General features: G+C 39.9%; 1 protein-coding gene across 4 annotated transcripts in view; it reads right to left on the bottom strand.

The window, feature by feature from the left end:
- The window catches only part of AFF2 (ALF transcription elongation factor 2), a 470,917-nt gene that overhangs the window by 300,046 nt on the left and 146,423 nt on the right, over window positions 1-24,448 (bottom strand). For 2 of the 4 annotated variants that reach the window (XM_058534870.1, XM_058534867.1), the window contains exons 2-3: window positions 17,056-17,188; window positions 6,876-7,736 (exon numbers count right to left, since the gene is read on the bottom strand). In XM_058534870.1, the coding sequence (XP_058390853.1) occupies window positions 6,876-7,736; window positions 17,056-17,188 (994 nt within the window). The remainder of the gene's footprint in view (window positions 1-6,875; window positions 7,737-17,055; window positions 17,189-24,448) is intronic. The other 2 variants (XM_058534866.1, XM_058534869.1) reach the window with 1 other exon arrangement.

Raw genomic sequence — 24,448 nt, 5'->3', positions numbered from 1 at the left:
AATGTACTAAGCTAATCGATATATCCAGTGATAACAGGATGATTTGGAACACACATAACAAAAGCTTATCACTTTACTGCATACTGAATCTGTCAAAATATTTTCCTAGAAGTAATGCGAAAATAGAAGTTCTCCATCTTTCATTATGTTAGTGGGTGGTGACAAAAGGATTAGGAGGCTATTTCCTGAGTTCACATCTTGGTGTTTTGCAGTGAAATGCAGCATATAGCTGTTTATCTTTTAAAAAAATGAATTGAAATATAATAATACTCCAGGCTGAATGGGTATCCAATCCCTAAAGAAGATCCAATTCTAGTTTCCCCCAATTTACCTAGTCTTAAAAATTCCCCAACTGCTCTGAAGGGTGGTAGCGAGAAGTGTGCAGGCAGGCAGGGCTCACATGCCTCCACACTGTTCTAAAGCCCACACTCTTGGAGGGTATGGATGAGGGAGGGAATGGCTGAAGTGACTTTACAAACAAGGTGGGTTTGGGCTTAACCACAAAGGATGAGCACGCCCTCAGAGGTTTACAGCTGGAAGAAAACTCACTGATGACTTAGTCTAAACTCCCCATGTGAAAGCACCTCTCAAGTTCACAAAGCAAGTCCAGGTCAAGTGGAACCCACATCTCAGTAGACCTCGTCCAAACTCTGTAATACATCACACGTTCCCTCACATAAGATTTACTCTCAGCTATCTCTTAAAGAATCACTACAATTATTAATAAATAGTGATGCTTTAAAATGTATCATTATTAATGATGATTTAAATTTGCATAGTATAAGAATTGAAGGGTTTTTTAACAGAATAAGAATAAATCAGTCTTTTGGCTTCTTTCCAACCAAAAAACGTTAAAAGTGACAAGAGATTTAAAAACACAGAACACCAAGACAGTTGTGCTGAAATCAAATAGTCTAATTCATTTAATACATGGAATGTTGAAAGAGCTGACATTGTTCCAGGATGCTGATGGCTAGAATCACTTACATATAGCCTTAGAAAAGAAAATATACACGCAAAAGAACAGGACTTGAGGAAATAAGAAGGAAAAAAAAAAGAAACCCAGGCATTTACATAATCTTTACTAAGCCAAAGTTCAGATCTCTTCCTGAATTTGCCCAGTGCTAATGAGAAACGGCGGGAAAGGGACTACTGAAGGACAGGGACTCCCAGGGAAGGAGAGCATCGTTTAGAACAACCATGTCAGCACTACTTTAGAAAGAGCCTTGGGAAAGCATGTTGAGGAAAAGCTGATGCCTACAGGGCAAGAAATGAGATGTGCTTTCTTGTAAGGGAGTGGAGAACACAGGAGCTCAGAAATTACTGCTTGAATTGGTAAGAGCAGCTGGCTTGAGAGAGTTCCTAGATCACCACCCGTGAAGCCATTGGGAAAGTGAAGTTTCAAGTTCAGCATCCCAATCTGGCTGCCACATTGCCTAGGCATTCAAGACACTTAAGAGCCTGGCTTTGAGCCCTATCTCACTTTGGTCCTACAAATCCACAGCTGCAGACAAACTGGTCTATCCTCACAATACACCTTGCATGTTTTCACCTCCCTTTTTTGTACTTGCCTTTCTCTCGACCCATCACTAATTTGTACACATAGGAACCGCCTTCCAGATCCCTCTTCAGCTACTGTAATTCCACCCAGTTATTCAAAGGCAAGTTCAAAACCTATCTTGTATTCTATCTCTGTGAAACCTTCTAGGGTTACTCGTATGTATCAATGTCTAGTGCAACAGCCCTACGATTGCGAGCATGGTCTCAGCAGCCCCTCACCAAGACACCTTTCCTAATCACGGAAATACGGAAACCTTAACTGCATCCTCTCCTAGCATCTCCGACATCTCCACCACAAAGAACACAAGGCTTTTCTAATTGTATTACTGACTATCCTTTTCAGATGTTCAGTTGGGGCCACTTCATTCAGCTTAGGGAGACACTAAAATTAGGGGGAAATGAAGAGGTGTGGTAAGGAAAACAAATTTTAATACCGATGAGACCAAGCAGTTGGAAGTGTTAGTCAAAAAAGCACAAATAAAGAAAAAGCAACCATTAGGTGATGGACTGGCAGAGGATATACAAAGGCTCCTACACTTCTATAGAATAAATGCTAAGGTCAAGGTCTCTGCTGGCACCCTGAAAGTGCAAGGATTTTTAGAGTTGTCTGCATTCATTCCCAACGGGGTGGAAATTAGACCAGTTACAGCCTTAGACTGGATACTATTTTATTTCCATAAAAATGGACAAAAAAATCAACTCGTGATGCACATCAAGCGGAAAATGCTTAGCATGGGTTGCACACAGCAGCTGGATGACCTTCCGTTCTTTGAAGGAGCTGCCTCTACGGTTTCCGTGTAGCTGCCCAGGCACATCCAGCACATGAATGGGAAGTTCCCAACATCGTCTGCAGTTTGCACACAAGTGACCTGAGCTTCCTATCTACCTCATAACATATAAAGCTAAGTACAACCACAGTGTTCACTGCATAGGATATAAAACAAAACGGGCACAATCACAAATGTGCGCAATAACTTTTCAGCTGGTTGAGAAAGCTAGACACTAAAATAAGCTAAAGCCAAATACCATCATTCATATCAATTCCATTAAACTTTTCTAAGAGACTCCTAATTTGGGGGCAATTGGAGCCTGGGATAGCTTATGTCACAGTCAAGAGCAGCTTGTAAAGCAAATGACCCTTTATGGTGATGACACTCCACACATTAGTATTGTACTTATGAAAGCTTATTCACTTAGGATGGAAACACTTAATACATGTCATTGATCCTTTCATTTGCATGAAATTATTTACTTCCCAAACAATACTAATAACAAATTGCACCAAAATGCAAAGCTATCTACACTGGAAGATTTTTATCCTAATGAAAAAATAAACAAAAACATCTGTAATGAAATTATTAACAAATTATTTTCCTAATTAAACACCATCTGCAAGCAACGCTCACTTGATATAAATAGCCCTCTTACTGTTTTCAGATGCACTTCCCAGAAAATTCTTCTAAGCCCAACTGCAAAAACACATCAGTCTTTTTTTTTTGGGGTGCCTGGAATGTTAGTAAATTCTGTAATAAGTTTTTAAATAAACAAATAAATTATTTGTTTAAAAAGCATACTTCAATTGAAAAGCTGACCTTTGGAATAAAGTTGATTAGACTTCTAGTAGCCTTATTATTATTATTTTTTGTGCAGGTGAGGAAGATCAGCCCTGAGCCAACATCTGATGCCAATCCTCCTCTTTTTGCGGAGGAAGATCAGCCCTGGGCTAACATCTGTGCCCATCTTCCTCTACTTTATATGGGACACCGCCACAGCATGGTTTGACAAGCAGTGCATCGGTGTGTGCCCAGGATCCGAACCTGTGAACCCCGGGCCACCGAAGCGGAGCGCACACACTTAACCACTACACCACCAGGCCGGCCCCTGGTATCCTTGTTATTGATACAGAAATTCTAAGAAGCAAGGAAATGTTTCAAGGATAAGAAATAATTAAAATTTCCCCACTATTTACACAAGCATAGACATGTAAACGAACATGAGCACACGCACACGCACATTTCACATCACTGACAGTTTATGATCTCTCAACTCACAAATATAATTGTATCTGATTATTTGTATATCTTAGGATGCTGTCTGTTTTCTGGTCATTCAACCCCCTACACCTCCCAAATGCACTTCACTAACACATGTCAGCCTCTTGTCACTAGAGGCAGGGAAAGAGTTGGGAATACTCAAAGAAATCCTGTGATTGCTCTATGGACAAGCCTTTATAGTAATAACTCAAAGTAATGCTACCATTCATCGAAGATGGCTACTTTGACTAGGAACCCAGAACCCAATGACTGGAACTCTTGGCGCCAGGGACTGGGGCTGAATTCTAATGCTAAATGCTTTTGAAAAGTGCATCAAGATTTAATAGGGCAAATTTCCAGACTTGGTCAGAGTTTTAGCCACATAAATTCCATTAGGTTCAAAGCTCCATAATGCTTCACCCTGTCTATATTGATGCCCATGTTTAATCTACACCCTTCTAAGTTCTCTGTTAGGCTGTCTAACTTCTCATTTCTTTTCCTCCTATTTTTGGTTTTCACATTACCCTTGAAGCCTGCATATTCTCCTGACTTCAGGGCCCTAAGCTTCTCTCTACCCCTCTTTCAAATCTCTCCTTGAGACCTATATTTTAAAATAAGTACTTTCTTCACTGATCTCTTTTCATGACTTTATTGCACCTGACCCATTTTTCATAGAAGGCTCTACCAAAGTCTATTTGCACCGTCACCATCACAAAGGCTATGTGCACACACATTGCTCTTTGGATCGTCATCTCCAGAGTTGATGACAGCTCAGACTCTCGTTGGAAATGTACCTCTCCTTGGTGTGCCAGAGCACTGAGTGAAAGCATGAAGTTGTTTCTGAATCTGGGTCAGCCATGTTGTGAATGTATAAGAGAGAGGCTTACAATGGAGTGGATCTCACTGGGTCTGTGACCTATCACTCTGCTAATGAGGTATGGACACAGGCTGACAGACCTCTTGATGGGCCATTTCCAGACTAGTCCTGAGGGATGGCACTGCCATGTAAGGAGGGAACAACAGCAGATGTCAGGGCAAGAGAAGGGACAAGAATAATATCCCAGCCTCTCATTATACCCCTCCTCTTTCAAAGCAGGTTTCTTTTTGGTTTTTAAGTATTACAATCCTGTATTAAGTCATCCAGTGGAAATTAAGATTAGGATTGTGCAGAAGCAAAGCAGAATAAGACACAGGCAGACAGAGTACAATTAAAGAACCATAATTGAGGATGGATTTTCTAGCAATTTTTCACCTTTGTTCATGTTATTTGATTAACATTATGGCTTAGAAAATGTAATCAAGTAACCATTTTTGAAATTCATTCATTCAACAAACATTTATTGAGTATCTACTATGCGCCAAGCATTTGCTAGGCACTTGGGATACAGAGAAGAATGAGACATGCCTTGCTCTCAAGGAGCTCACAGTCTAATAGAGGACACACACACATAAACGGATAACTATAATACAATGAAATAAGTGCCAGTCAAGGTGTATATAAGGTGCCAGAGGAACCCAGAGGAAGCAGTTTGTAATTTAGCCTGGTGGAATTGGAAGCTTTCACAGAGAAAGTGACAACTGAGTAGACTTGAAGGAGAAACAGGACTTCACCAGAAAGACAAGGGAGGGTAGGGAAAGACATTCTAGGCTGAGGGGACAGCAGGCACAAAAGCAAGGAAGTGTGATAACGCATGACATGACGGGGAACCACAGATAGCTCCACTTGGCTTGGATTTTATCTGCATATGAAGAATCAGTGAAATAGGAGGTCAGAAAGGGAGTATGAAATCAGAGTGAAGAGCTTTGTATGAGGGACTAAGACTTTTTCCTGGAAGCGATGAGAAGGGATTGAAGAATCCAAAGCAGGGAGTGACATAGTCAGATCTGCCCACTAGATCAGCCTGTATGGAGGATGGTTTGGAAGACAGGTAAGACTAAAGGGAGGGAGACCAGATATGAGGGGCTATCACAGCAGTCCAGGCGAGAGATGCTCCCAGTGCTTCGAAGGCAGTGAGGGTGAAGAGGTGATGGATTGGACAGATATTTAGGAGGAAGCTTGACAAGACTTGAAGAATGATGATACAAAAAGCAAAACTGCCTCAGAAAGGAAACAATACTGAAAACATGCATTCAGAAAATACAATCAACAGCCCCGCTCCTCCCTTCCTTTGTGCTCCCATAGTCCTCTGAAATCACCGCATCTGCTGAGTATGAACAAAGGAAGGACAGCCAGAGGGCACATATGGTTAGACTTCTCTAATTCAGACACCACTAATTTGGAATCTGCAACAATTCAGACAGACTCTCTGTGACTCCTATTGAGTAAGAATTTCAACCTACATTCTTCCTCTGTGTTTTTTGAAGCTTTTAGTCACCAGTAACAGGAATCCAATCTAAAAGCAGTGGCTTCTTCCAATCAAGCGTTTCAGGTGCAGTAGGCAGCCGCTTACATGGTGGTATGTGAGGAGCACCCAATACATGTCCCCCACCCAGGGGCCACAACGTCTGGGATCCAATCATTAGCAAGTCATTCCTTCGGGAGAGGCTTTGGTCCCTCTGGACTTCTCTTTTACAAGGCAATGGTTTCTGAGATGGGCAGGACATTTAGTCATTCTAAACCCAGTGGGATTTTGGTTGAGCATAATGCCTTTAGCTTTGACAGAAGGGATCAAGGTAGTATAAGAGGGCTATGTAAGTACCTGTACAAGAAGGTGATGCAGAAGGGAAGATTGAGCGATACAGAAGAAAACATTAAGGTCTTGCCAAGGAACGGTCCTGCAAGCACTCAAGAAACTAAGATTCTTAAAGAATGCCTGTCACTTCTGGTTCCAGCAAATCACACTTGTATGTTCTTGTACCTTAAGGAACTTCTGTGTTTTATGTTTATGATATGCTATTGGCTACTCAAGGCCTATGGTGACTCACAATCTTTTCATGACCTCATACTTTTTATGACCAATTAAAATCTCCAATGTCATTAATTTGCACATAATATTACTACAAATGCATTCTCCGAAACTATTTTATAAATCCCACTTTTCACTCACTCAGACTGACCTTGTCTTTTGTCACTCCAAATTATGGAGATTTAACTGTATTTGCAGAGTGTTAATCAGTCAAGTCACAAGTGACAGAAGATCAAGAATCTGACTCTGACCTTGAAGAGTCTCATTTATGGCTCAAGAAGGTAAATAAGAGCTGCTTGTGAATACTTGATTATAAAGGTTAGAGCAGCGAACTAAAAAAACAAAACAAAACAAACAAAACTTTAAAATTACTTACTTCACTTGTTTGGAGAATCGTGAACTTTGGCAGTTTAGTCTTTGAACTGGCTGCACTGGGTTTTCCATCCAAGAGTGATCCAAATGACAGATTCCCAAAGCTGTTCTCGAATTCAATCGAAGGTTTTAGTGTTGGAGAGATGTCTGTTGCCTGGTCCTGGCCATCCATGGGTCTGACATAAGCAGTAGGTTTTTGCTGCCCCACGCTTGTTTTGCTGTAAAGTGCGGGTGGGAAGTTTTGAACTGAAAGACCACTGCTGGGAGCTAGTAAAGATGAGGCAACTAGGGGAGACCCTGGCGCTTGCACTGTAAATTCAGATTCTTCTGGTGAGTTAGATTGAAAGATTTCTTTGAATGTATCCCCTCCACTGGACTTGAGATTACTGTCTTCCTTTGCAGACAGGTTTGACTCTTCAACTGGTCCAACTTGAGGCTGTTCAGCTGGGTAGACAAAGAAGTCTTCCAGTCTGGCTTGGGGCTGGTCCTGTGTAGATGGCTGCATCTTGTTTGGCTGACCACAAGCCTGGCTGGCCGGTACAATGCTAGCATTATGAGTATCTCGTGGCCAGTCAGGTTTTGATTTCCTGTTGCTGTGTATTAGAGTTGAATTCAGTATCACAACAGAAGGTGGAGGCATTGGTGCCGAGGGGTGAGTGTTATCCTGGTGAGGTGGGATCATTCGGTTCTTTTGTTCTGGAAAAAAGCTTGGTTCATTTTTGTTGATGGGAGTCTGGGGCACAGAATTCTTTGGGATTCCCACTAGATGATTCTGATTAGAATGGTTAGTTAGCAAATCCTTCATTTCATCATAGTTTCCCAGCGTGTTCTGGACTCGGCTGGCAAGTGCATCACCTTTGTTTGTCTAAAATAACAAAAAGATGGGGGTGGGAGGAGAGAGAATGAATAGGTTTGTGTTTCCTAACGTTAATGTTTCAAACAGATGTTCTAAGTAGACTAGCATATAGGGTTCTTTAAAAATTCTCATGCTGCTATATAATTTCATACTTTCCATGTGCTATGTAAGAAAAAAATCAATAACACTATTGAAAGGGCCTCTTGGAATGAGCTGTGTGATTAACGTTTGTATACTCCCTGGCCTGTCCTTAAACATGCTCATAGGGAGAAAGTTTGAAATTACATCGTTTATGAATTTTATTAGCAAAATAACTTATTTTAGGTCAGATGAGCTGAACTGTTACATTCTCCATTATGATTAACAACTTCCACTTACTGATCATTGGAATTAAAATGGAATGCTCGACTTATGTTTATTCTTGACACGTCAGCACTTTGCGCTACATTACACCATGAAAAAGGCTTATCCCATTGGATAAGGAAGTCAGTTAAATCGTGCTATCATGACTACATTCAGTTTAGAAAAGGCATGGGATTAAACAACACCTAATTGAGCTAACATGAGTAAAGCGAATCTAATTCTTTTTACTCAAAAGACTCTATAAATTACTGGTGTCTGCCTACATATTCTGGGGGCGATTGTGTTTACATATTGATGATTCATACTCGTTTACTTTGAAATGGTGCAATTGTTCATCAACAGTGACTCAAGCTCTCCTGTGTCTTTTCAACGATTTAGAGAAATTTATTCAAGAATTTAAACTGTTGCCTAAGTAAATCAAAACAAAGTCAGATTTTCAAAGTGATGTTGGCAACTAAATCATTTTAAGGACAATCAACATGCCAACTATACCATCCCCAGTAGGATATGTATACTAATCTTATTTAAATGGCTGTGATTGTTTTTAAAGTAATTAAGTTCTGGCATGAGTTTTTGTAATATAGAAAGCACAGCTTTCATAACTAAAAAATGCTGGATAGCTATATACTTGAAAATGACTTTGATGAAAGCTCAGCTGTTCATCTTAGAAAATGACTTTTTATTATTCTCTTTTACCTGCCACAGATATTATCAAAACAAGCTGCTGAATTCAGAAGGGCAAAGGATTTCTTTGTGCCTAGGCTGCATTACCCTGGCCCAAGATGTTGCAGTGAAACAAGGCTACCAGCAACCATGGAGCCATGTGGCAGTAGGGCCACTGGATGGGGAAGACACCCAACCTATGTAGCCTCCATGTCCCAGGAGCCAAAAGCATGCTGTCTATGAGCAGGAGGAGTGACCACCTCCCCACTAGTACAACCTCTACTAAAGATAGATGTTTAACATCTAAGATTTCTCACACACCCTTAACACAGCCAAGTCTCCTGGCATACACAGGGAGTGTGCCTACTCAAGTCTGGTCTCTCAGTCTAAACCTAGGTTGTAGGCCTGTGTGCTGTTCTCTGTACGTGAAGATGGGAGAGTATGCAGATGAATGGAGGGTGAAGTGCCGGAAATGGATGAAATCACCTAGGGAAAGAAAATGTAGAATGAGAAGATTGGGCTCAGGAGAGAACCCTGGGGAACATCAATCTTTAAGAGATTGGGAGAAGAGGAGCCATCAAAGGATACCAGAAGGAACAACCAGACAAGGAATCAAACTGGAAACCCTGGCCTCGTTATTAGCATGATCTCCACATACCGTATACACTATTCAACTCACATCATGTGTTAAATCATACAAGACACTTCCAAAGAAGTGAGGGTAGTTCTGGAAATATGATTTCAAAGATTAAGGAAAAGTATGCTAAATACATGCTAAGAGGGCTCTGTTGGGGGTGGGGAATTTTAGAAATCAAATAAATATATGTCAATTTTAGTTTTCTTATCCTCAAGAACATCTTACATTGCATCACATGCAACCTTGGTGCTGAAGTAGTGATTAAACAATTAACATTACACATAATCCTCAGTTGAATAATCGCTCCATTTTCAGAAGTACATTTGAAAGGCATATTTAATAGATAGAGATGGGTAGAAATCACTTTTATTCCCTGAAAGTCCCTAGATTTGTCAATTTTAATGGCAGAAATTACTTTTCAGCTAAGGCAAGAATAAACTCTTTGTGTATAGCAATCTCCTTCAATGGAGTTGCACAATGAACCATTTGGGCAGCAGCCAAAACCAGTCTCTCTGTTCAATCCCTAAATTCAAAACAAAGAGATTTCATTGTGCTGAGGGCCCAGTAAGAATTTGAGGCAAGCTTTCAATACTTGCAGGGTTGTTCCGGCCCCTCAGTTTACCTCTTGGGTCAGATGATAGCCTAACAAACACTAATACCTGGCTATCTTCAAGGATCTGACCCAACAAGAGGAAGAAACACCATTTCATTTCCCACTTTAAATCCTTTCATTTTACACTGTTTCATTTAATGAATTAGGATATGCTTCCTTCCATGAGACAAAGAGAATTCTATGACCCATGAGTTTTTCCTTTTTGCCTTAGCTACCAGGAAGTTTAAAGTTCAATTTATTGAACTTTCATTGAAAGTTTACTGGACTTTCATTGAAAGTTAATTGACATCTCATTGAAACAGAGTTCTACAGAATCAGAATCTTGTCCCGAGATGTCACAGAGACGACCATAATACCTCAAAGCCCTGAGAAGTCATTCACTCTCTCCAGGCCAACGTCATCAGAACCCAAGAACCTCAAAGCCCATTTGCTTGCAAGCAAGCTAGTCATATTCCTGTTCCTGTTCAGCAGCAAATAAAAGGAACATTCTCATCTTTTCTTCAATGGAGGGACCCTTAGTTAGGTTTTAATGGCTCTTCATTTACGTCTTCTGTTATAATTATCTGGGTTTCTGATGCATACTTAAACTTTTTTCCATGTCTAGGTTTTAACATATGCTTGAAATTAGGAGAACTTCTAAATTGGCCAATGTCTAAAACTGTGTCTACATGAATAAAATTAGAGGAAAATTGAAAGTTCTCTCAATAAGTCTAGAAAATCAACCTCCTACTGCATAGGGTATACTACAATTATGATTTCTTTTCCTGCATAAAACTATGAGCTCTTAAAGGTCAGAGACCACGTTTTACTTACCTTCATATCTTCTAGACTTATTAATACCGTGTCTGGTACATATTAGGTACTCAATAAATTGTTGCTGAATTGAACAGAATCAAATTATAATTTATACTCTGCCTATATCAAAATAAAGGATTTGCAATAGCTTGGAGTAAAAGGCACAAAAAAAAGAAAAGCAAAAGTCAAACTCACTTGGTTGCTGTGATTGAACATTAAATTGAACTTTGAGCTTCTTGGTGGCTAAGGCAAAAAGAAAAAGCTCATAGCTTATAGAATTATCTTTGTCTGATGGAAGATAGCATATCCTAATTCATTAAACGAGACAAATGGTTGCCACATACTAAAATGTGAAAAGGAATTCCTCTCACTGGTTTGGTTACAACAACCTTTCAACAACAAAACAATTTTTTCAGTACCAATTTTACAGAAGACACAAAGATGTTCTTCACGTGGATTTTCTTATGATGACTAAAAAGCAAGAGCATTGCGTTAAAGTCTAACTCAGTGAAGGCATGTCTGTATGTGGAGTTAGAGGGCCAGGCTAATAGTTCCAGGTGTGGGGTTTTCCTGTGTGCTAATGACATGGGGTGGAGCTGGGACAACCTGGAAGAATGGAGGGATGTCAACTCCTTTAGACTAGCTTCCTTACAGAGCAATTGTCTCAGAGGAACTTGGATCTGAACTGCATAGCAGACAGTTCAAGGTTGAGTTCACTGGCGACACTTTCTGAGTTGCTGATTGAAGGAAGATCCATATGCTTTGCATAACAGACGTGCTGTGGCTACAAGTAGGAATTACTGTGGTCATTCTTAAAGACACAGACTGGTAAAATCAAAACACTCATGAGGCAAGGTTAGACACGGAGGACACACAGACATATAGCCTCAAGAAGTCCACCATTCAATGATCTCCAAATAATTAACAGTACAGTCCAGGTCACCGGAGTCCTCTCTCTGCCTTCCCACCATTGGAGGTGGGTACCTGTCAATCAGTTTGTAAATTTCTCAAGATGTAGATATGAGATCCACTGGATAGAAACCCAATGGGGCCTGAAATACATTTACGTACACCTACACAATGTACTCTCATTATACACCAGAGCAACTTCTGATTCACACTAAGTGTTCTTTTTCGCCCTTCAGAGTCTTAGTAACCCTATTAAGGAGCAAGGAATTCTTAGCAGTCTCAACTGAACATTACAAACATGGCAAAAATGAAATTTAGCCATTTCAATCAATTATAGGCTTCTTTCAGTTTGGCCAATTCTTTACTTCCTGTTCCAGATAATTGGTTGATTCCTTAAAGGTAACCTCTGCAGCCATTATTTTCTAAGTAATCACAATTTCTCTATCATCAAGGAAATGCATTTTCCAAGTATTTTCAGGCATAAATTACATGTCTGGTTTGTGGCTCATGACTAACAGCACCCCTTTATTTAAGCTTTTTGCCTCTCATTACTTCAGGAAATGCAAAGTTGCCTCAGTTTGCTTCTAATGCTATCTGCAAATCAGTAGTATAATTTCATTACAGACTAATGTGCTAGGAGGCTATTGTACCATAGTATTTCTTTTTAATAAATGTAGCAAAATAATTTAAGTTTTGAGGTTCATTTTTTTCTTTTATTTCATTGTGGCTAATGCATGTGATTTAGTAATTCCTTTTTTTCTAATTGTAATATTTTTACAGTTAATCTCTCTAAGCTGTAAGTTGCTATTTCTTTCTTTACTCTAATTATAATAACGATAATATCTTGAATTTGTACAGCACTTTGCAGATTTCAAAGCCAGGTTTCCCGGGTTGTTTGACTTGATCCTTACAACACCCATATGAGTCAGCAGAGCAGCTCTGGTCTCAATATGGCTTCTACCTGCCCGGACCCAAATGACCTGGGGTAAGCCACTTAACTTCTCTGCACCTCGGTTTCCTCATTCTTGTTGAGCTGTGAAGAGCTATAAAATGTTAGCTGTTGTTATTGTTATCAGGTAGTATTTTCATTATCAGGTATTATCATTCACTTCAGAGAGGAGGAAACTATAGGTCAGAGAAATGAAGTTTCTTCCGCAAAGTCACATAGCAGGTAAAGTTGTCAGATCTTCTGACTTCCTGTCAGAGGATTAACAGCTTCCTGTTACAGACAGAGAATCACACAGAACTGGGTCTAGACTCACCACCTACACAGATACAAAGCTGCAGTGAAGCCACCTCACCTTTCTGAGCCTCAAATTCCTTATGGGAAAGATGGGGAAAATATAACCTCCCGTTGTTGTAAGGACCAAACAAGCCCACATATAAAGCCCTAGCACAGTGCCTGACACACAGTGGGCAATTGGTACATGACAGTTCCTCATCCCTCTCGATCTTTCCACACTAACCTAGGCATGTAAATAGCTTCACATTTTTCAAGCACTTTTGAGAACACCCTCCTCAACAGCAGAGCACAAACTCAGATTTCAAAGTTATAAGCAACAGAAGCAGCCACACAGAGAACTTACCCACCACCAACCAAATCTAGGGTGGTCAACATTCTTTCCATTCCAGGAATGGTAGAGGTAAAACAAAGAAAGGAAAGAAATCAGCCAGGATCATGAGAGATCACCATTTCTTTTTTCTGCCGAGAAAGGGAAGTGGGTCCCAGGGACTGATGCTCATTGGTTAGTTTACGAACTACCAACACTATTGGACAAGTGATTAGGATCATGTTTTAGGCTGTAGAGTGGCAAGAAGTTTCCTGAAAGTCCTGATCCACCACCAACAATTTTGATTTTTAATTTGATAAGCATTCCCACCACAACCCTAAGGAATAGCTGTGGTATGTCCTTGTCTCTATGAATGGACCATAGGCTCTAGAATCCCCATTGCCACTAGCATGTCCAGATACTTCAAGGGTGTCCACACCAGTCCAGGTCTGGGGAGATTTGGAGGTGCACATCAGTTATAATATCATAATACAGGGAAAGGAGAGGCATACTCTCCAGTGATCTCCCAAGGAACACTAAAAATGGACACAGCACAAGATGGCAGCTGATCATGAAAGCAACAGTGAAAGAAAGAGAATTACTAGGTCATCAACTGTTAGCATTATTCCTTTCCTTCATAGTCTTGACTCAAGAACAAAGGCTTTTCTCCATCAAGAAGCATAAAGGCAACAGGCTACTAATCCCACAAGTCTGGTCCTACACTAGACTAATGTCCTCATCTGTGTCTTTACCTGATATACTCTTGTCTTATCAAGACAGATGGCTTTTGAAAACCTCTGACAATGTTGATAACACATTTTTTAACTGCCTACTCAAAAATATACTGCTTACATCTAAAAATAAATATGCATCTATATTAAAGGCCTTATTAACAAGGGATGGTATTTACCTTAAAGGTAGAAGAGAATTAATTCAACAGGACTTAAAATTATAAAGGGGGAATAAACCAGGGGTTCTACACCTCATAATAGTGTTGAGCACGGAGCAGATATTGAATTCTAAGAATGAGCCCTTTGAGTAAAGCTCATTTTTCTAACCCATCTAAAGATAAGATGTAAAACTCATCTCGTTGTTCCTCTTTCTCCAGAAGGGATGAGGCATCTACCATCCTTTGACCTCTCTTCCATTTTTTTTCTGGAAAAAAATGGAGGCGACAACTTCCTGCCCTGCCCCCAATCTTCCTTCCACTCTCCTGCTTTATTCTCATCCTAATATTCCATTCCCATCTTCCTCCCTATTGCTCATTACTCGTCACATGCTCTCGATTTTGTATTTTCTCATTTCCTCTGGGACCTTGCTCCACTCACCACCACTTCTCCCTCCTGATCTTCACCCTGTCCTTCTCCATTGACATTAGTTCCTTCCCATCAATCTCTAAACACGTTCAAGTTTCTCTCACTTTAAAAAAAGCTTCCTTCCATATAATCTCTTCCCTTACATTCTAATTTATTTTCCTTTCTTCCTCCCTCCATACAAAAACTCTCTGCGAGCGTAAGTCTACATTCACTGTCTTTCTTTCTTTTACCAATTTCCATTTACTCTTCAACCCTTGGCAGTTTGGCTTCCCACAATGACCACCACCATCAACAAATAAAACAACTCTCCCTAAAGTTACTAATTACCCCTTAACTGCCGAATCTAACAGCTACTTTTCAGTCCTTACCTTTCTTGATCTCTCTGACACATGTAACTAGCAAATTCTTCCTCCATAAAATGCTTTATTCCCTTGGTTTCTATTAAATGATTCTCTCCTAGTTCTCTTCCTACCTCTCTGATCATTCACTCCTTTTTAGTTTCCTTTCTTGGCCTCTGCTTTCACCACTTCTTTTACCCCTTAAATGTTGCTACTCCCCAAGAGTCTCTTTGTCCTTCTTCTAACTCAGTAATCTGACTCAGTGATAACTTTCATTTTCATAGCTTGCATTGCCACCTACATGACAACACCTAACTCTCTCTCTTTTGACTGCTCACATGAACTCCAGATCCATATATCCAATGCATACTAGATATCTCTCCCTTGATATTCCACTGGCATCTCAAACCCAACATGCTCAAAACAGAACTAATTATTTTTTCTCTACAAACACCAGCCCTGTTGTCCTCCTGACCAACCTGTTAATAATACTGCTACCCTCTCAAGTCAAAAAGATGGGAATCATTCATTCTTTCCCACACTCCCCACATCCAACCAGATACCCAGTCCCATCATTTCAACTTCCTTTCTCTACCTTAAATCCTGCCTGCCATGAACTCCCCTTAGTCAACTACAATAGCTTCTTTATCTGCCTCTAGTTTCCCTTCCCTCCAACCCACTCTCCACAATTCCAACATCATCTTTTAAAATTCTTTGTTCTGGCCATGCCCTGACTTAAAAACTTGCAATGACTTCTCTTCATGTACAGAATCGTGTCCAAAGTCCTTGGTATGAGGTAGAAAGTCTTCACTAATCCCCCTGCCTATCTCCCTAGCAGTTACCATGCAGTCATGCCCTTACTTATTCATGATGATCTCTGCCACTGGACAAGGAATTCCTTGAAGGCAGGTCCTATTCCCCTTCATACACAAGTCTAAGACGTGACTAGCACATAGTGGGCCTCCAATAAATGCTTGTTAAACTAATTATATCTCTAAATACACATAGTCAATGGTAGTAGATAAATTAAATCAATTGAGATAGGCAAAAGGCTTTTTTAAGGATTATACTATTATTGACAAATTGAGAACTAGTAGTTTAGGTGACCTAAGTCTCTTTGTCAGACTTACCAAACTTGGAAGGCACCTGAGTGTCTCAATCAAGGGCTGTTTGTTTAATTTGAATAAGGCAGCAAGACTCTGGTCTCACTAGTCACCAATCCAGCTTCCTCTCTGCCCCAAAGTAGTATTTGTGCCTATCCTACCCTCATTAAGAACTTTCCTTTTCCAGAAGCCACTGTCCTCTAAATAGTGCCCTTCTAAAATCACAACTCTTGAAAATTTTCTCTATTGTTGTTTTATCTGTTACATCGTTTTTGTTTCATTACAGAAAATTACACCGCTACTAAACTTCAATAAAAACCTACCAGCTGCCAGCAATTCAACAAGATTCTTCCCCTAACCTCCACCCCAAATAGAAAGTTCAGAGGCAGTCATTGTGAAATCAATACTTGGAGACGTAGCAGAATGATCACTATTGGAGAAACACACTAGCCAGAATACTACTAGAAAATCAACCTAGCTACACTACCTCCTCTGGTTGAGGCAATCTCCTAACCCATGATTATTAACCACCAGGAAAAAATGATTGACTTTTCCCTTCCTTCTAGAACAGTGATTTTCAAAGAACACTCAAACCACTGAACAGCTGCTAACAACCTAAAATGGAAAAGGAAAGCAGTGGCCTTGTGATGGATGGCACTGATTGGGAGGAGAAACAGACATATCCATTGACATTCTGATGAAGTCTTCAGGGGCTGCCTTGCTGACAATCAAAGTGGGAAAAAGCATCAAGGGGGCATTCCTTGCTGTAGGAAGTGCTGGGCAGTAAAGAACTCCTTGGAGACAGGAAGTCTCCCAAGTCCCTCTCACATCATACCGTGCTCCCCAAAGAAGATGGAATTTGTCTCTCCCAAGACTTCCTCAGAAACTTCCAATTGCCCTAAATACAGTGTATGTATATATTTCATTTGTAAAATATATTCTCCTGGAAATGATTTGGGTACTTTAAAAACAGATTGAATGGTGATTAGTGCATTCAAAAATGTAACAAGCAACCATTTTCCAGAAAGACAAATTACATACGTATTCAGCTACCTTGTAGGGCTCCCCAAAAAGATCAAAGCCTGAAGAAAAGAGATCATCTTCTTGCTGGACTTCTTGATTCCTCCGTTCCCATTCCCTTTTTTTAAGTGCACTACGGTCTTGTTCATAGTGACTGACACAAAAAGAAACAGACAAAAGAAGAAAAAGATTAATTAGTCATGTAAGTCATTTAGATCTCCCTTGTTATCAATAAGAAGGAAAAAAAATACAAGTCGAGGCTCCTCAAATTGATATTGCATAGAGAGCAGAGAATCTTTCTCTTTACTCCCAAGGGGTTCAGATCCTGACCCGTTCTTCAGAATACAGAAGAAAACAGAAACTTGCTTATTAGAAATTGTACTCATGACCACTTAAGTATGGCAGAATCTTCTTCCCTTGTCCTTGCTTGATTACCAAAGGCAGTTAAAGACACCCCAAAAGTCAGCCCACTGTGCAGGAAGGTACTGAATTCAAGTCGCATTGTGCTGCCAACTGCCCAGGGCTCAGAATTCACAGATGTCACAAAGTCCTAAGGCAAAGGAATTATCAAATATGTTGTGCAGATAAACTGGGATTCTGTCCTGATCCCATAGTCAGAGTTAGCGTGTTGTAATTAAATCACAAGAGAGTGTAAGGGCATTTTTGGAAGTCCACAGAAAACCAAATCACTCAATCACTCACACTCAGTTTTGTTTTGTTGTTGTTGTTTTGGTCTTCTCATAATTTGTGTCATAGGTGACTGGAAGCCTTTTTGGGAAACTCTTCACAAAGAAAGGGGTCTGGTTTAACAAACTAATAACAATGAAAGGAAGTGTCGAAAGACTTAAATGACCTTAACGCAAAAATGTCTTATAAACACTATGCAATTCTGTGGCTCTCATCACATTTCAGGCTTTCCCATTGGAGGCTCAATACAAAAGCTTCCAGACAATATCTAAGATTGATTCTGGGCCCTGGGATTTTATAGAATGTAATGCTTCCTTATTAAGAAATCAATTATTTTCCTCATCATGCAAGACTGTGCATATTAAACTGCAATCTGTAAGTCTTACAGTAGTGGATTGTATTTTGTTCACCGGATTTTTTCCTCTGCTTTTGGTTGTAATCTTACCCAAAATGAGTACATATAGGCTGGGCAAATTTAAACTATATAAATGTACGTAAAATGCCTAGCAAGTGCTTTGTAAATGTTGCTTTCCTTCCCCATGTTAATACTGCCATGGTAAGATTTAATTAGATAATTGACATGCAAATGAACATAACAGCTAAAGGAATTACAAGAGATATACTGAACCAATCGACAGGTTCGAACACATCCCAAACCTTAATGACTATCATTGGTAGCCTATTTGCTCATGATTATCATAACTTTAATTCACCAAATAAGAGCCCAGAGTATGAAATATCGATGGCAGCTTGACTAGATATTGATACACATGGAGTGTAAGATGCCACTACACTTAATCATCCACCTTTTTCCACAGGAATCCTTGAACTGACAAAATCAAAGTGACTTTGATAGCTTTATCTTCTGGATAAACAACACTTCATTTCTCCATTTTAAAGTAGTGGCAACATTTAGAGGATGTTTAAATGTACATTATGTTTTTGTAATACAAACAATGCCAGATACATAAGAGCTCACTGGGCCACTCATGAGTATGATCAGCAATTGTTATCACTGTCTGGGCAAAACAAAGACCCTCTAGAGCTCTACCCAAAGCCCAGGCCCCACATCTGGGCCCTGCCTGGTCAAGAAAGATGCCAACTCCAGACACGGGAAGCCAGCCTGTCATTCATAGTCTCAGATGCCATCCATAGGTATTAGGTTTGCTAGCATCGGCTCTCATTTCCATTCACAAGCTGAGATCAGAACCTCAAACAGTTGTCATGTGTCACAATGCCTTTGTGTTGGAGTCTGATGTGGCATCAACCAGGCATAGTAACATCTTCAGTCCATGAAGTGTGGAGCACGAGATTCAACCTCAGCACCATACATCGGCTGTGCGTAACCCAAACCTATTATTAATTTGTCAAAATGTAAGAAAAATAGAGTGTCAGGGATGGAGGTCAAGGTACAAGTTAAAGCAATATTTAGTGGGGATGGGAGGAGGGTTTGTTGCAAAGGAGAACAAGGACACAATTTCCTTGCCTTCCATAGCATATGATCCTCCACACATAAACAAGAGCCAAAGTCTCATGCTTCCGAAGAATGTGAGCAAGATGTCAGTTTCCTAGCTCTCTGTTCATTCTGTGCACCTGACAGCCCAGAGTGACAGGCCCATAGATCACATTTAATTCTCCCATGAAGATAACTGAAGTACTTTGGTCTCTTGGCTTTGCTAACTACCTTCCTTCTCTTCTGAGGGAAAGATATAATTAAAACTCTGAAGGAAAAAAAGGAGAAGGAGAAGAAAAGGAAACGTGTTTCAACTTGCACGACAATGCTTCACACGGCCGGCAGTCAGGGCACTTGCGGGGCTGTGCACCCAGGTTTGATTCGTTGTTGGCTGCGTTTTGCCTCAGTTCGTTAAGCTACCAAATTCCAGACGAAAATCTGAATAGCAGATTGAGTGTGCACATGGGTGTTATCTGTTGCAAAAAAAACTGCCTGCTGCATTTTTTAACACATGTAACAAAGAACAGTTAATTCTCCTATCTCTGGCGAGAATAAATGTAATCTCCATAGAGTTGTATTGCTCTTGGAAGGCAACCAAATCTCTCCAACTTTTTCCTTTTTGCTCAGCATGGCGTTGTATTGAAAGCTTCACACGGCGAGGTATAATGAGGAATGAACTACATGGTGGTGAGGCTTTCATAGTGCAGAACGTCACTGATTTCTGACTGAAATCAAAATTACTGATTTGAAGCACCAGCTAATTAAAACCACAGCTATGCATTTAGCCTCTTGTTCTACCTACTGCAGTTTATAATTATGAGGACCTCTTTACCTACTCAATGAAAGTTCTCGCCATTCAGGCAGGTTGTGTTTGAACCTGTGAGCCCTGCAGAGGCCACAGGAAAGCATATGTTGTCCCCTGATGATTTGATGTACCTTTACACTCCCGGGCTTGTTTTCCAAAGAAAAAAAACGTTCCACAGCCCACCAAGAAGTGCTCAAGCCAGAAATCTGAATCAATCATATTATTGGTCTGAACAATTCAAGTTTATTCACACTGATGAGGACAGAGTGAATTGGTCCTATCAGTGTGAAGATCCTCTTTCATATGGGGAAATTGAGCCAAAAAGTTCAACTCAAGGACTCTCCACTCTTAGCAAGTTAGGAACATTTTTTCTCCCGGATACAATGAAATTTGTCACGTTATGGTGATATAAAAACCACTGAACACTCAAAACTCAATTTACTCTTAATTTACCAAAGGCCTTTGGTTTCTCTCTTTCCAGCCTAACTTGCTGGAATCCCTGCTTCACCAACATCTGCACTAGCTGTTCGGAAAAGGATAGAAAGAACAAGTTCCATTTACCACCCCCCAAAGCAAGGTGTGATGGTACGAAGCTTCTCTTTAGAATGGAGCTTTTATATTAGCTCTGATTTCACCCATGTGTCTGTTTCCCTGGCCTCCAATAACAGAGAAACGGCCCCCATTAGCACAAGAGGAAACTAAGGCCCTCCAGAGATGAGGGGAGCTGTCCCAGGCCCTCGTCAAGGTAAATGCAAAAGAAGACATGAACCTGTGTCTCTTTCATCTTCAAGTTCAAGTGATTTCTTCTCATCTTTTCCTTCTTTCAGATATGCTCCTATCCTTGTCCTTAAACCTGATCTTGTATGCAGATAACTCCCAATTTCATCATCAGAAGCCACAGGTGCATTCATGGGACGATAAAATCCAGGGCACGTGTAGATTCACTGAGCTCGAGAAAGTTTAATTATGCCATCTTCATTAGCTCTCAGTGGTAGCACACCGGGGCTGACAATGCAGGATAGTCTTTTAGAACTGAGAGTGTTAGAGCGGGCAGAGTTTAGCAATCATCTAGCTCTGGTCCCTTCATTTTACAGAGGACGAAATTGAGCTCAGACAGGTAATGGGCCTCACAGCAGGTTTGTGGCAGAACCAGGAAGTGGGAACCCAGGTTTTCCAGTTCCCAAACTAGTTCTCTTCTTAATACCCCACGGCTTGTCCCTTATGCCTCCCATGTTTCCATCACACTCAAGAAAACATATTAGTCTCATATGCACTCCGTTGGTCAACTTTCCTTAGGATTATATTTTATCATAAATTGCCAGTAGGGAAAAACTTTAGGAATTTAATTTGAATTCGAGTATAGAAAAAACATTCGTTTCCTTACACCAAAACGTAGACCCTAAAGGGATTGTAAAAATTAACTACATCTGCGGGGAGAAGTTGAGAGACGGAGAGTAAAAACCAGTTTAAGTCCATTTGGTTTGGATATTTCATGAAGTTTAACAATCATTGTTTACCTCATTTCGTTATTTTACAAAGCTAGTTGGGGAAACATTAAAAAAAGAACACTGATATTTTTAAATGACAAGTTTGTTTAAAAATACTGCTAACTAATGCAGGATTTCCCATAGTAACGATGTACATGAAGGTAAATAATTCAGTCTCACTTGTTTTCTAATCCAACTGGCACTAAAATACCTTTATTTTGGTTAATATCTTCACAAAAGCATAAAAAATACATATTTAATCCACTCAAGGGACAAACATAAGCTATAACTCACTCCTTATGGTTCTCCTGAATGAATTTCTGCCTACTATAAAATTTGTAGATATTTATACTTACTATATGTTCCAGAGTTCCAAGTGGTACTTTTTTAAATATCTAGCACTATTTTGAATTTGACACTGACCTAATCTCTACATAGCTTCTATTAGTTAAAAAAAGATAATCTCTGCTATTCAATACCTTCAAAATCACCCCCAAGTTATGTACTTATTTTATCTGCTAATATCTATGAGCACTTAAATGCAAAGTGCTAAATTCAATACTATAAAAAAAAAAAAAGGCTAAAAATAGGCCATAACTATTTTACACATATAGGGAAGACACACGAGAACCTTGGATCTGGAGATGTGAACATGGCCTTAAAAAGGAGTTTCTAGGGGCCAGCCCGATGGCATAGTGGTTAAGTTCACGCACTCCGCTTTGGTGGCTCAGGGTTCCCAGGTTCGGATTCCAGGTGTGGACCTACACACCGCACATCAAGCCATGCTGTGGCGGTGTCCCACATACAAAAGTAGAGAAAGATTGGCACAGACGTTAGCAAAGGGACAATCTTCCTCAGCAAAAAGAGGAAGATTGGCAACAGATGTTAGCTCAGGGCCAATCTTCCTCACAAAAAATAAAAAATAATAAAAAAAGGAGTTTCTAAAATCAGTAGAACCTCTAAGTCATATTTAGACAGCAGGACTCACTGAGACCTCTGCATACAACCACTCTCTTCAGCTAATCAACCCTCTCCCAACAGACACTGGCTCTCATTAAAAAGAAGAAATCAAGATAGGAATGAAAAGAAGAGAAAACACACAAGACATTTACTCAACACATCTGTCAGCTGCCCATCCTGCTATGCCAATTTCTTTAGGTCTTAGAGAAATGGGCCAGTGCTTATTCTCAGAGTTCCCTTAAATTTGTGCTTTTTAAAATGACATGTACACCAATACTTCCAGAAGTCCTGGCAGGAAACAGGCTTAATCTTCCCCTGTAGGGGCACCTTGGGGATAGCCCATTCCCTCCACTTCTGAAAATGGAAGCATAGATTCAGCTCATCTAGTAACCTTGTCAAATCATCCTCCAGTGGGGTCAGGCAGACGTTCCAAGAACCACTCCTCTCATCTTGTTTGTGTCTTACCTATTCTTCTTCCCTCTGGTCCCCACCCTCTCTTTTTTTATTATGACAGCTTTACTGAGATATAATTAACATACCATACAATCTGCCCATTTAAAGTGTACAATAAAGTGGTTTTCAGTATATTTACAGAGTTTTGCAACTATCAGCATGATATAATTTTAGAATATTTTCATCACCCCAAAAAGAAGCCCCATCACTTTAGTTATAACCCCCCCATTCATCATCCCATCCAGCCCAGCCCTAAGCACCTACTAATCTACTTTCTCTCTGAATGAATTTGGTTATTCTGAATATTTCATATACATGGAATTATACAATATGTGTCCTTTTGTGCCTGACTTTCACTTAGCACAAGGTTTTCAAGGTTCATCCACATTGTAGCATGGATCAGTACCTCAATCCTTTGTGTAGCTGAATAATATTCCACTGTATGGATATTCCTTGTCTTACGTTACTTCATGCTTATTAAGGGGGTTCAATCTTGTGAGTTTGTAATGATTTAACTGGGGTTCTCTATGTCTCCCATTAGAGTTTTTACTCCTTAAAGAAAAGATCTGTGGCTTCTAAGTCACTTACAGCATGCTACAGGTGACCACAGCAAACCCTCCTATACATGAATAAGCAACGTAAAATACAGATATCGTGAGGAAAACACTTTAAAAAAGTGTTTGGCTCAGGATTATGACAAAATTTTTTTGACTAGCCTACCAAACTCCCCAAATGATGTTGTAATACCTCTAACAAATACCAAATACTCAAGGTGCAAAGATAACTGAATACATCTAGGAATGGGGAAAACCTAGTAAAAACCTAACCTGTTACCAACCAAAGAAACAGCTTCTGTTGTTTCTAAAGAATTTTTCAGTGTGTCCAGAAATGATGATACCCAGATTCAGAAGTTCTGAGCTGGGGCTCCAACTCTTTCACTTACAAGTCACTTGATTGTTTATAAATCGCTTTATATTTCTAAACGTCAGTTTCCTTATTTGTAAAATGCGACTAATCTTTCTCTTCCCTCTTCATGAGGTTGGTGTAAAGGTTAAATATGATAGTGTATGAAGAAGGCTTTTGTAAACTACAAATGGCCGCTCACATTTAATGGATGACATCACCGGCACTCTGATCGTGCATTACCTTCATCACACAAAGCTTGACTGCACATTAACTCCTGGGATCCTCAGCAACAACCAGTAAATTAGCAAAACAGGGATTATTATTTCCACTTAAGGATGGAAAACTGAGGCTCAGAAAATCATTCTAGCCTACAAGAGCTGCATCCAGGACACCACTCACCTGATTCCTAATCCAGTGTTCTTTCACAAAGTCGGAGATACTGCTACAAGACCTGCATATGCCAAAGTTATTTACATACAGCTTTTCCAAGTTCTCTTTACTCCACCAAAATTATAGCAAAATTTCATTCTTCCTGAGGTCTAAAGTCTTTCTAGTAACAGACTAGGGTAAAGTATATTTCATTAGATATCCTCTGAAAATTTTTCACTATAGACTCAAAAATAATCTTTGAGATAGAGGCACCAAATTGGTCAAAATATGGAC

Source organism: Diceros bicornis, chromosome X (genome assembly GCF_020826845.1).
Source record: "Diceros bicornis minor isolate mBicDic1 chromosome X, mDicBic1.mat.cur, whole genome shotgun sequence".
Lineage (NCBI taxonomy): Eukaryota > Metazoa > Chordata > Mammalia > Perissodactyla > Rhinocerotidae > Diceros > Diceros bicornis.
Note: the sequence above shows the minus strand (reverse complement) of the source record. Positions and strands in the feature narration are given on the sequence as shown.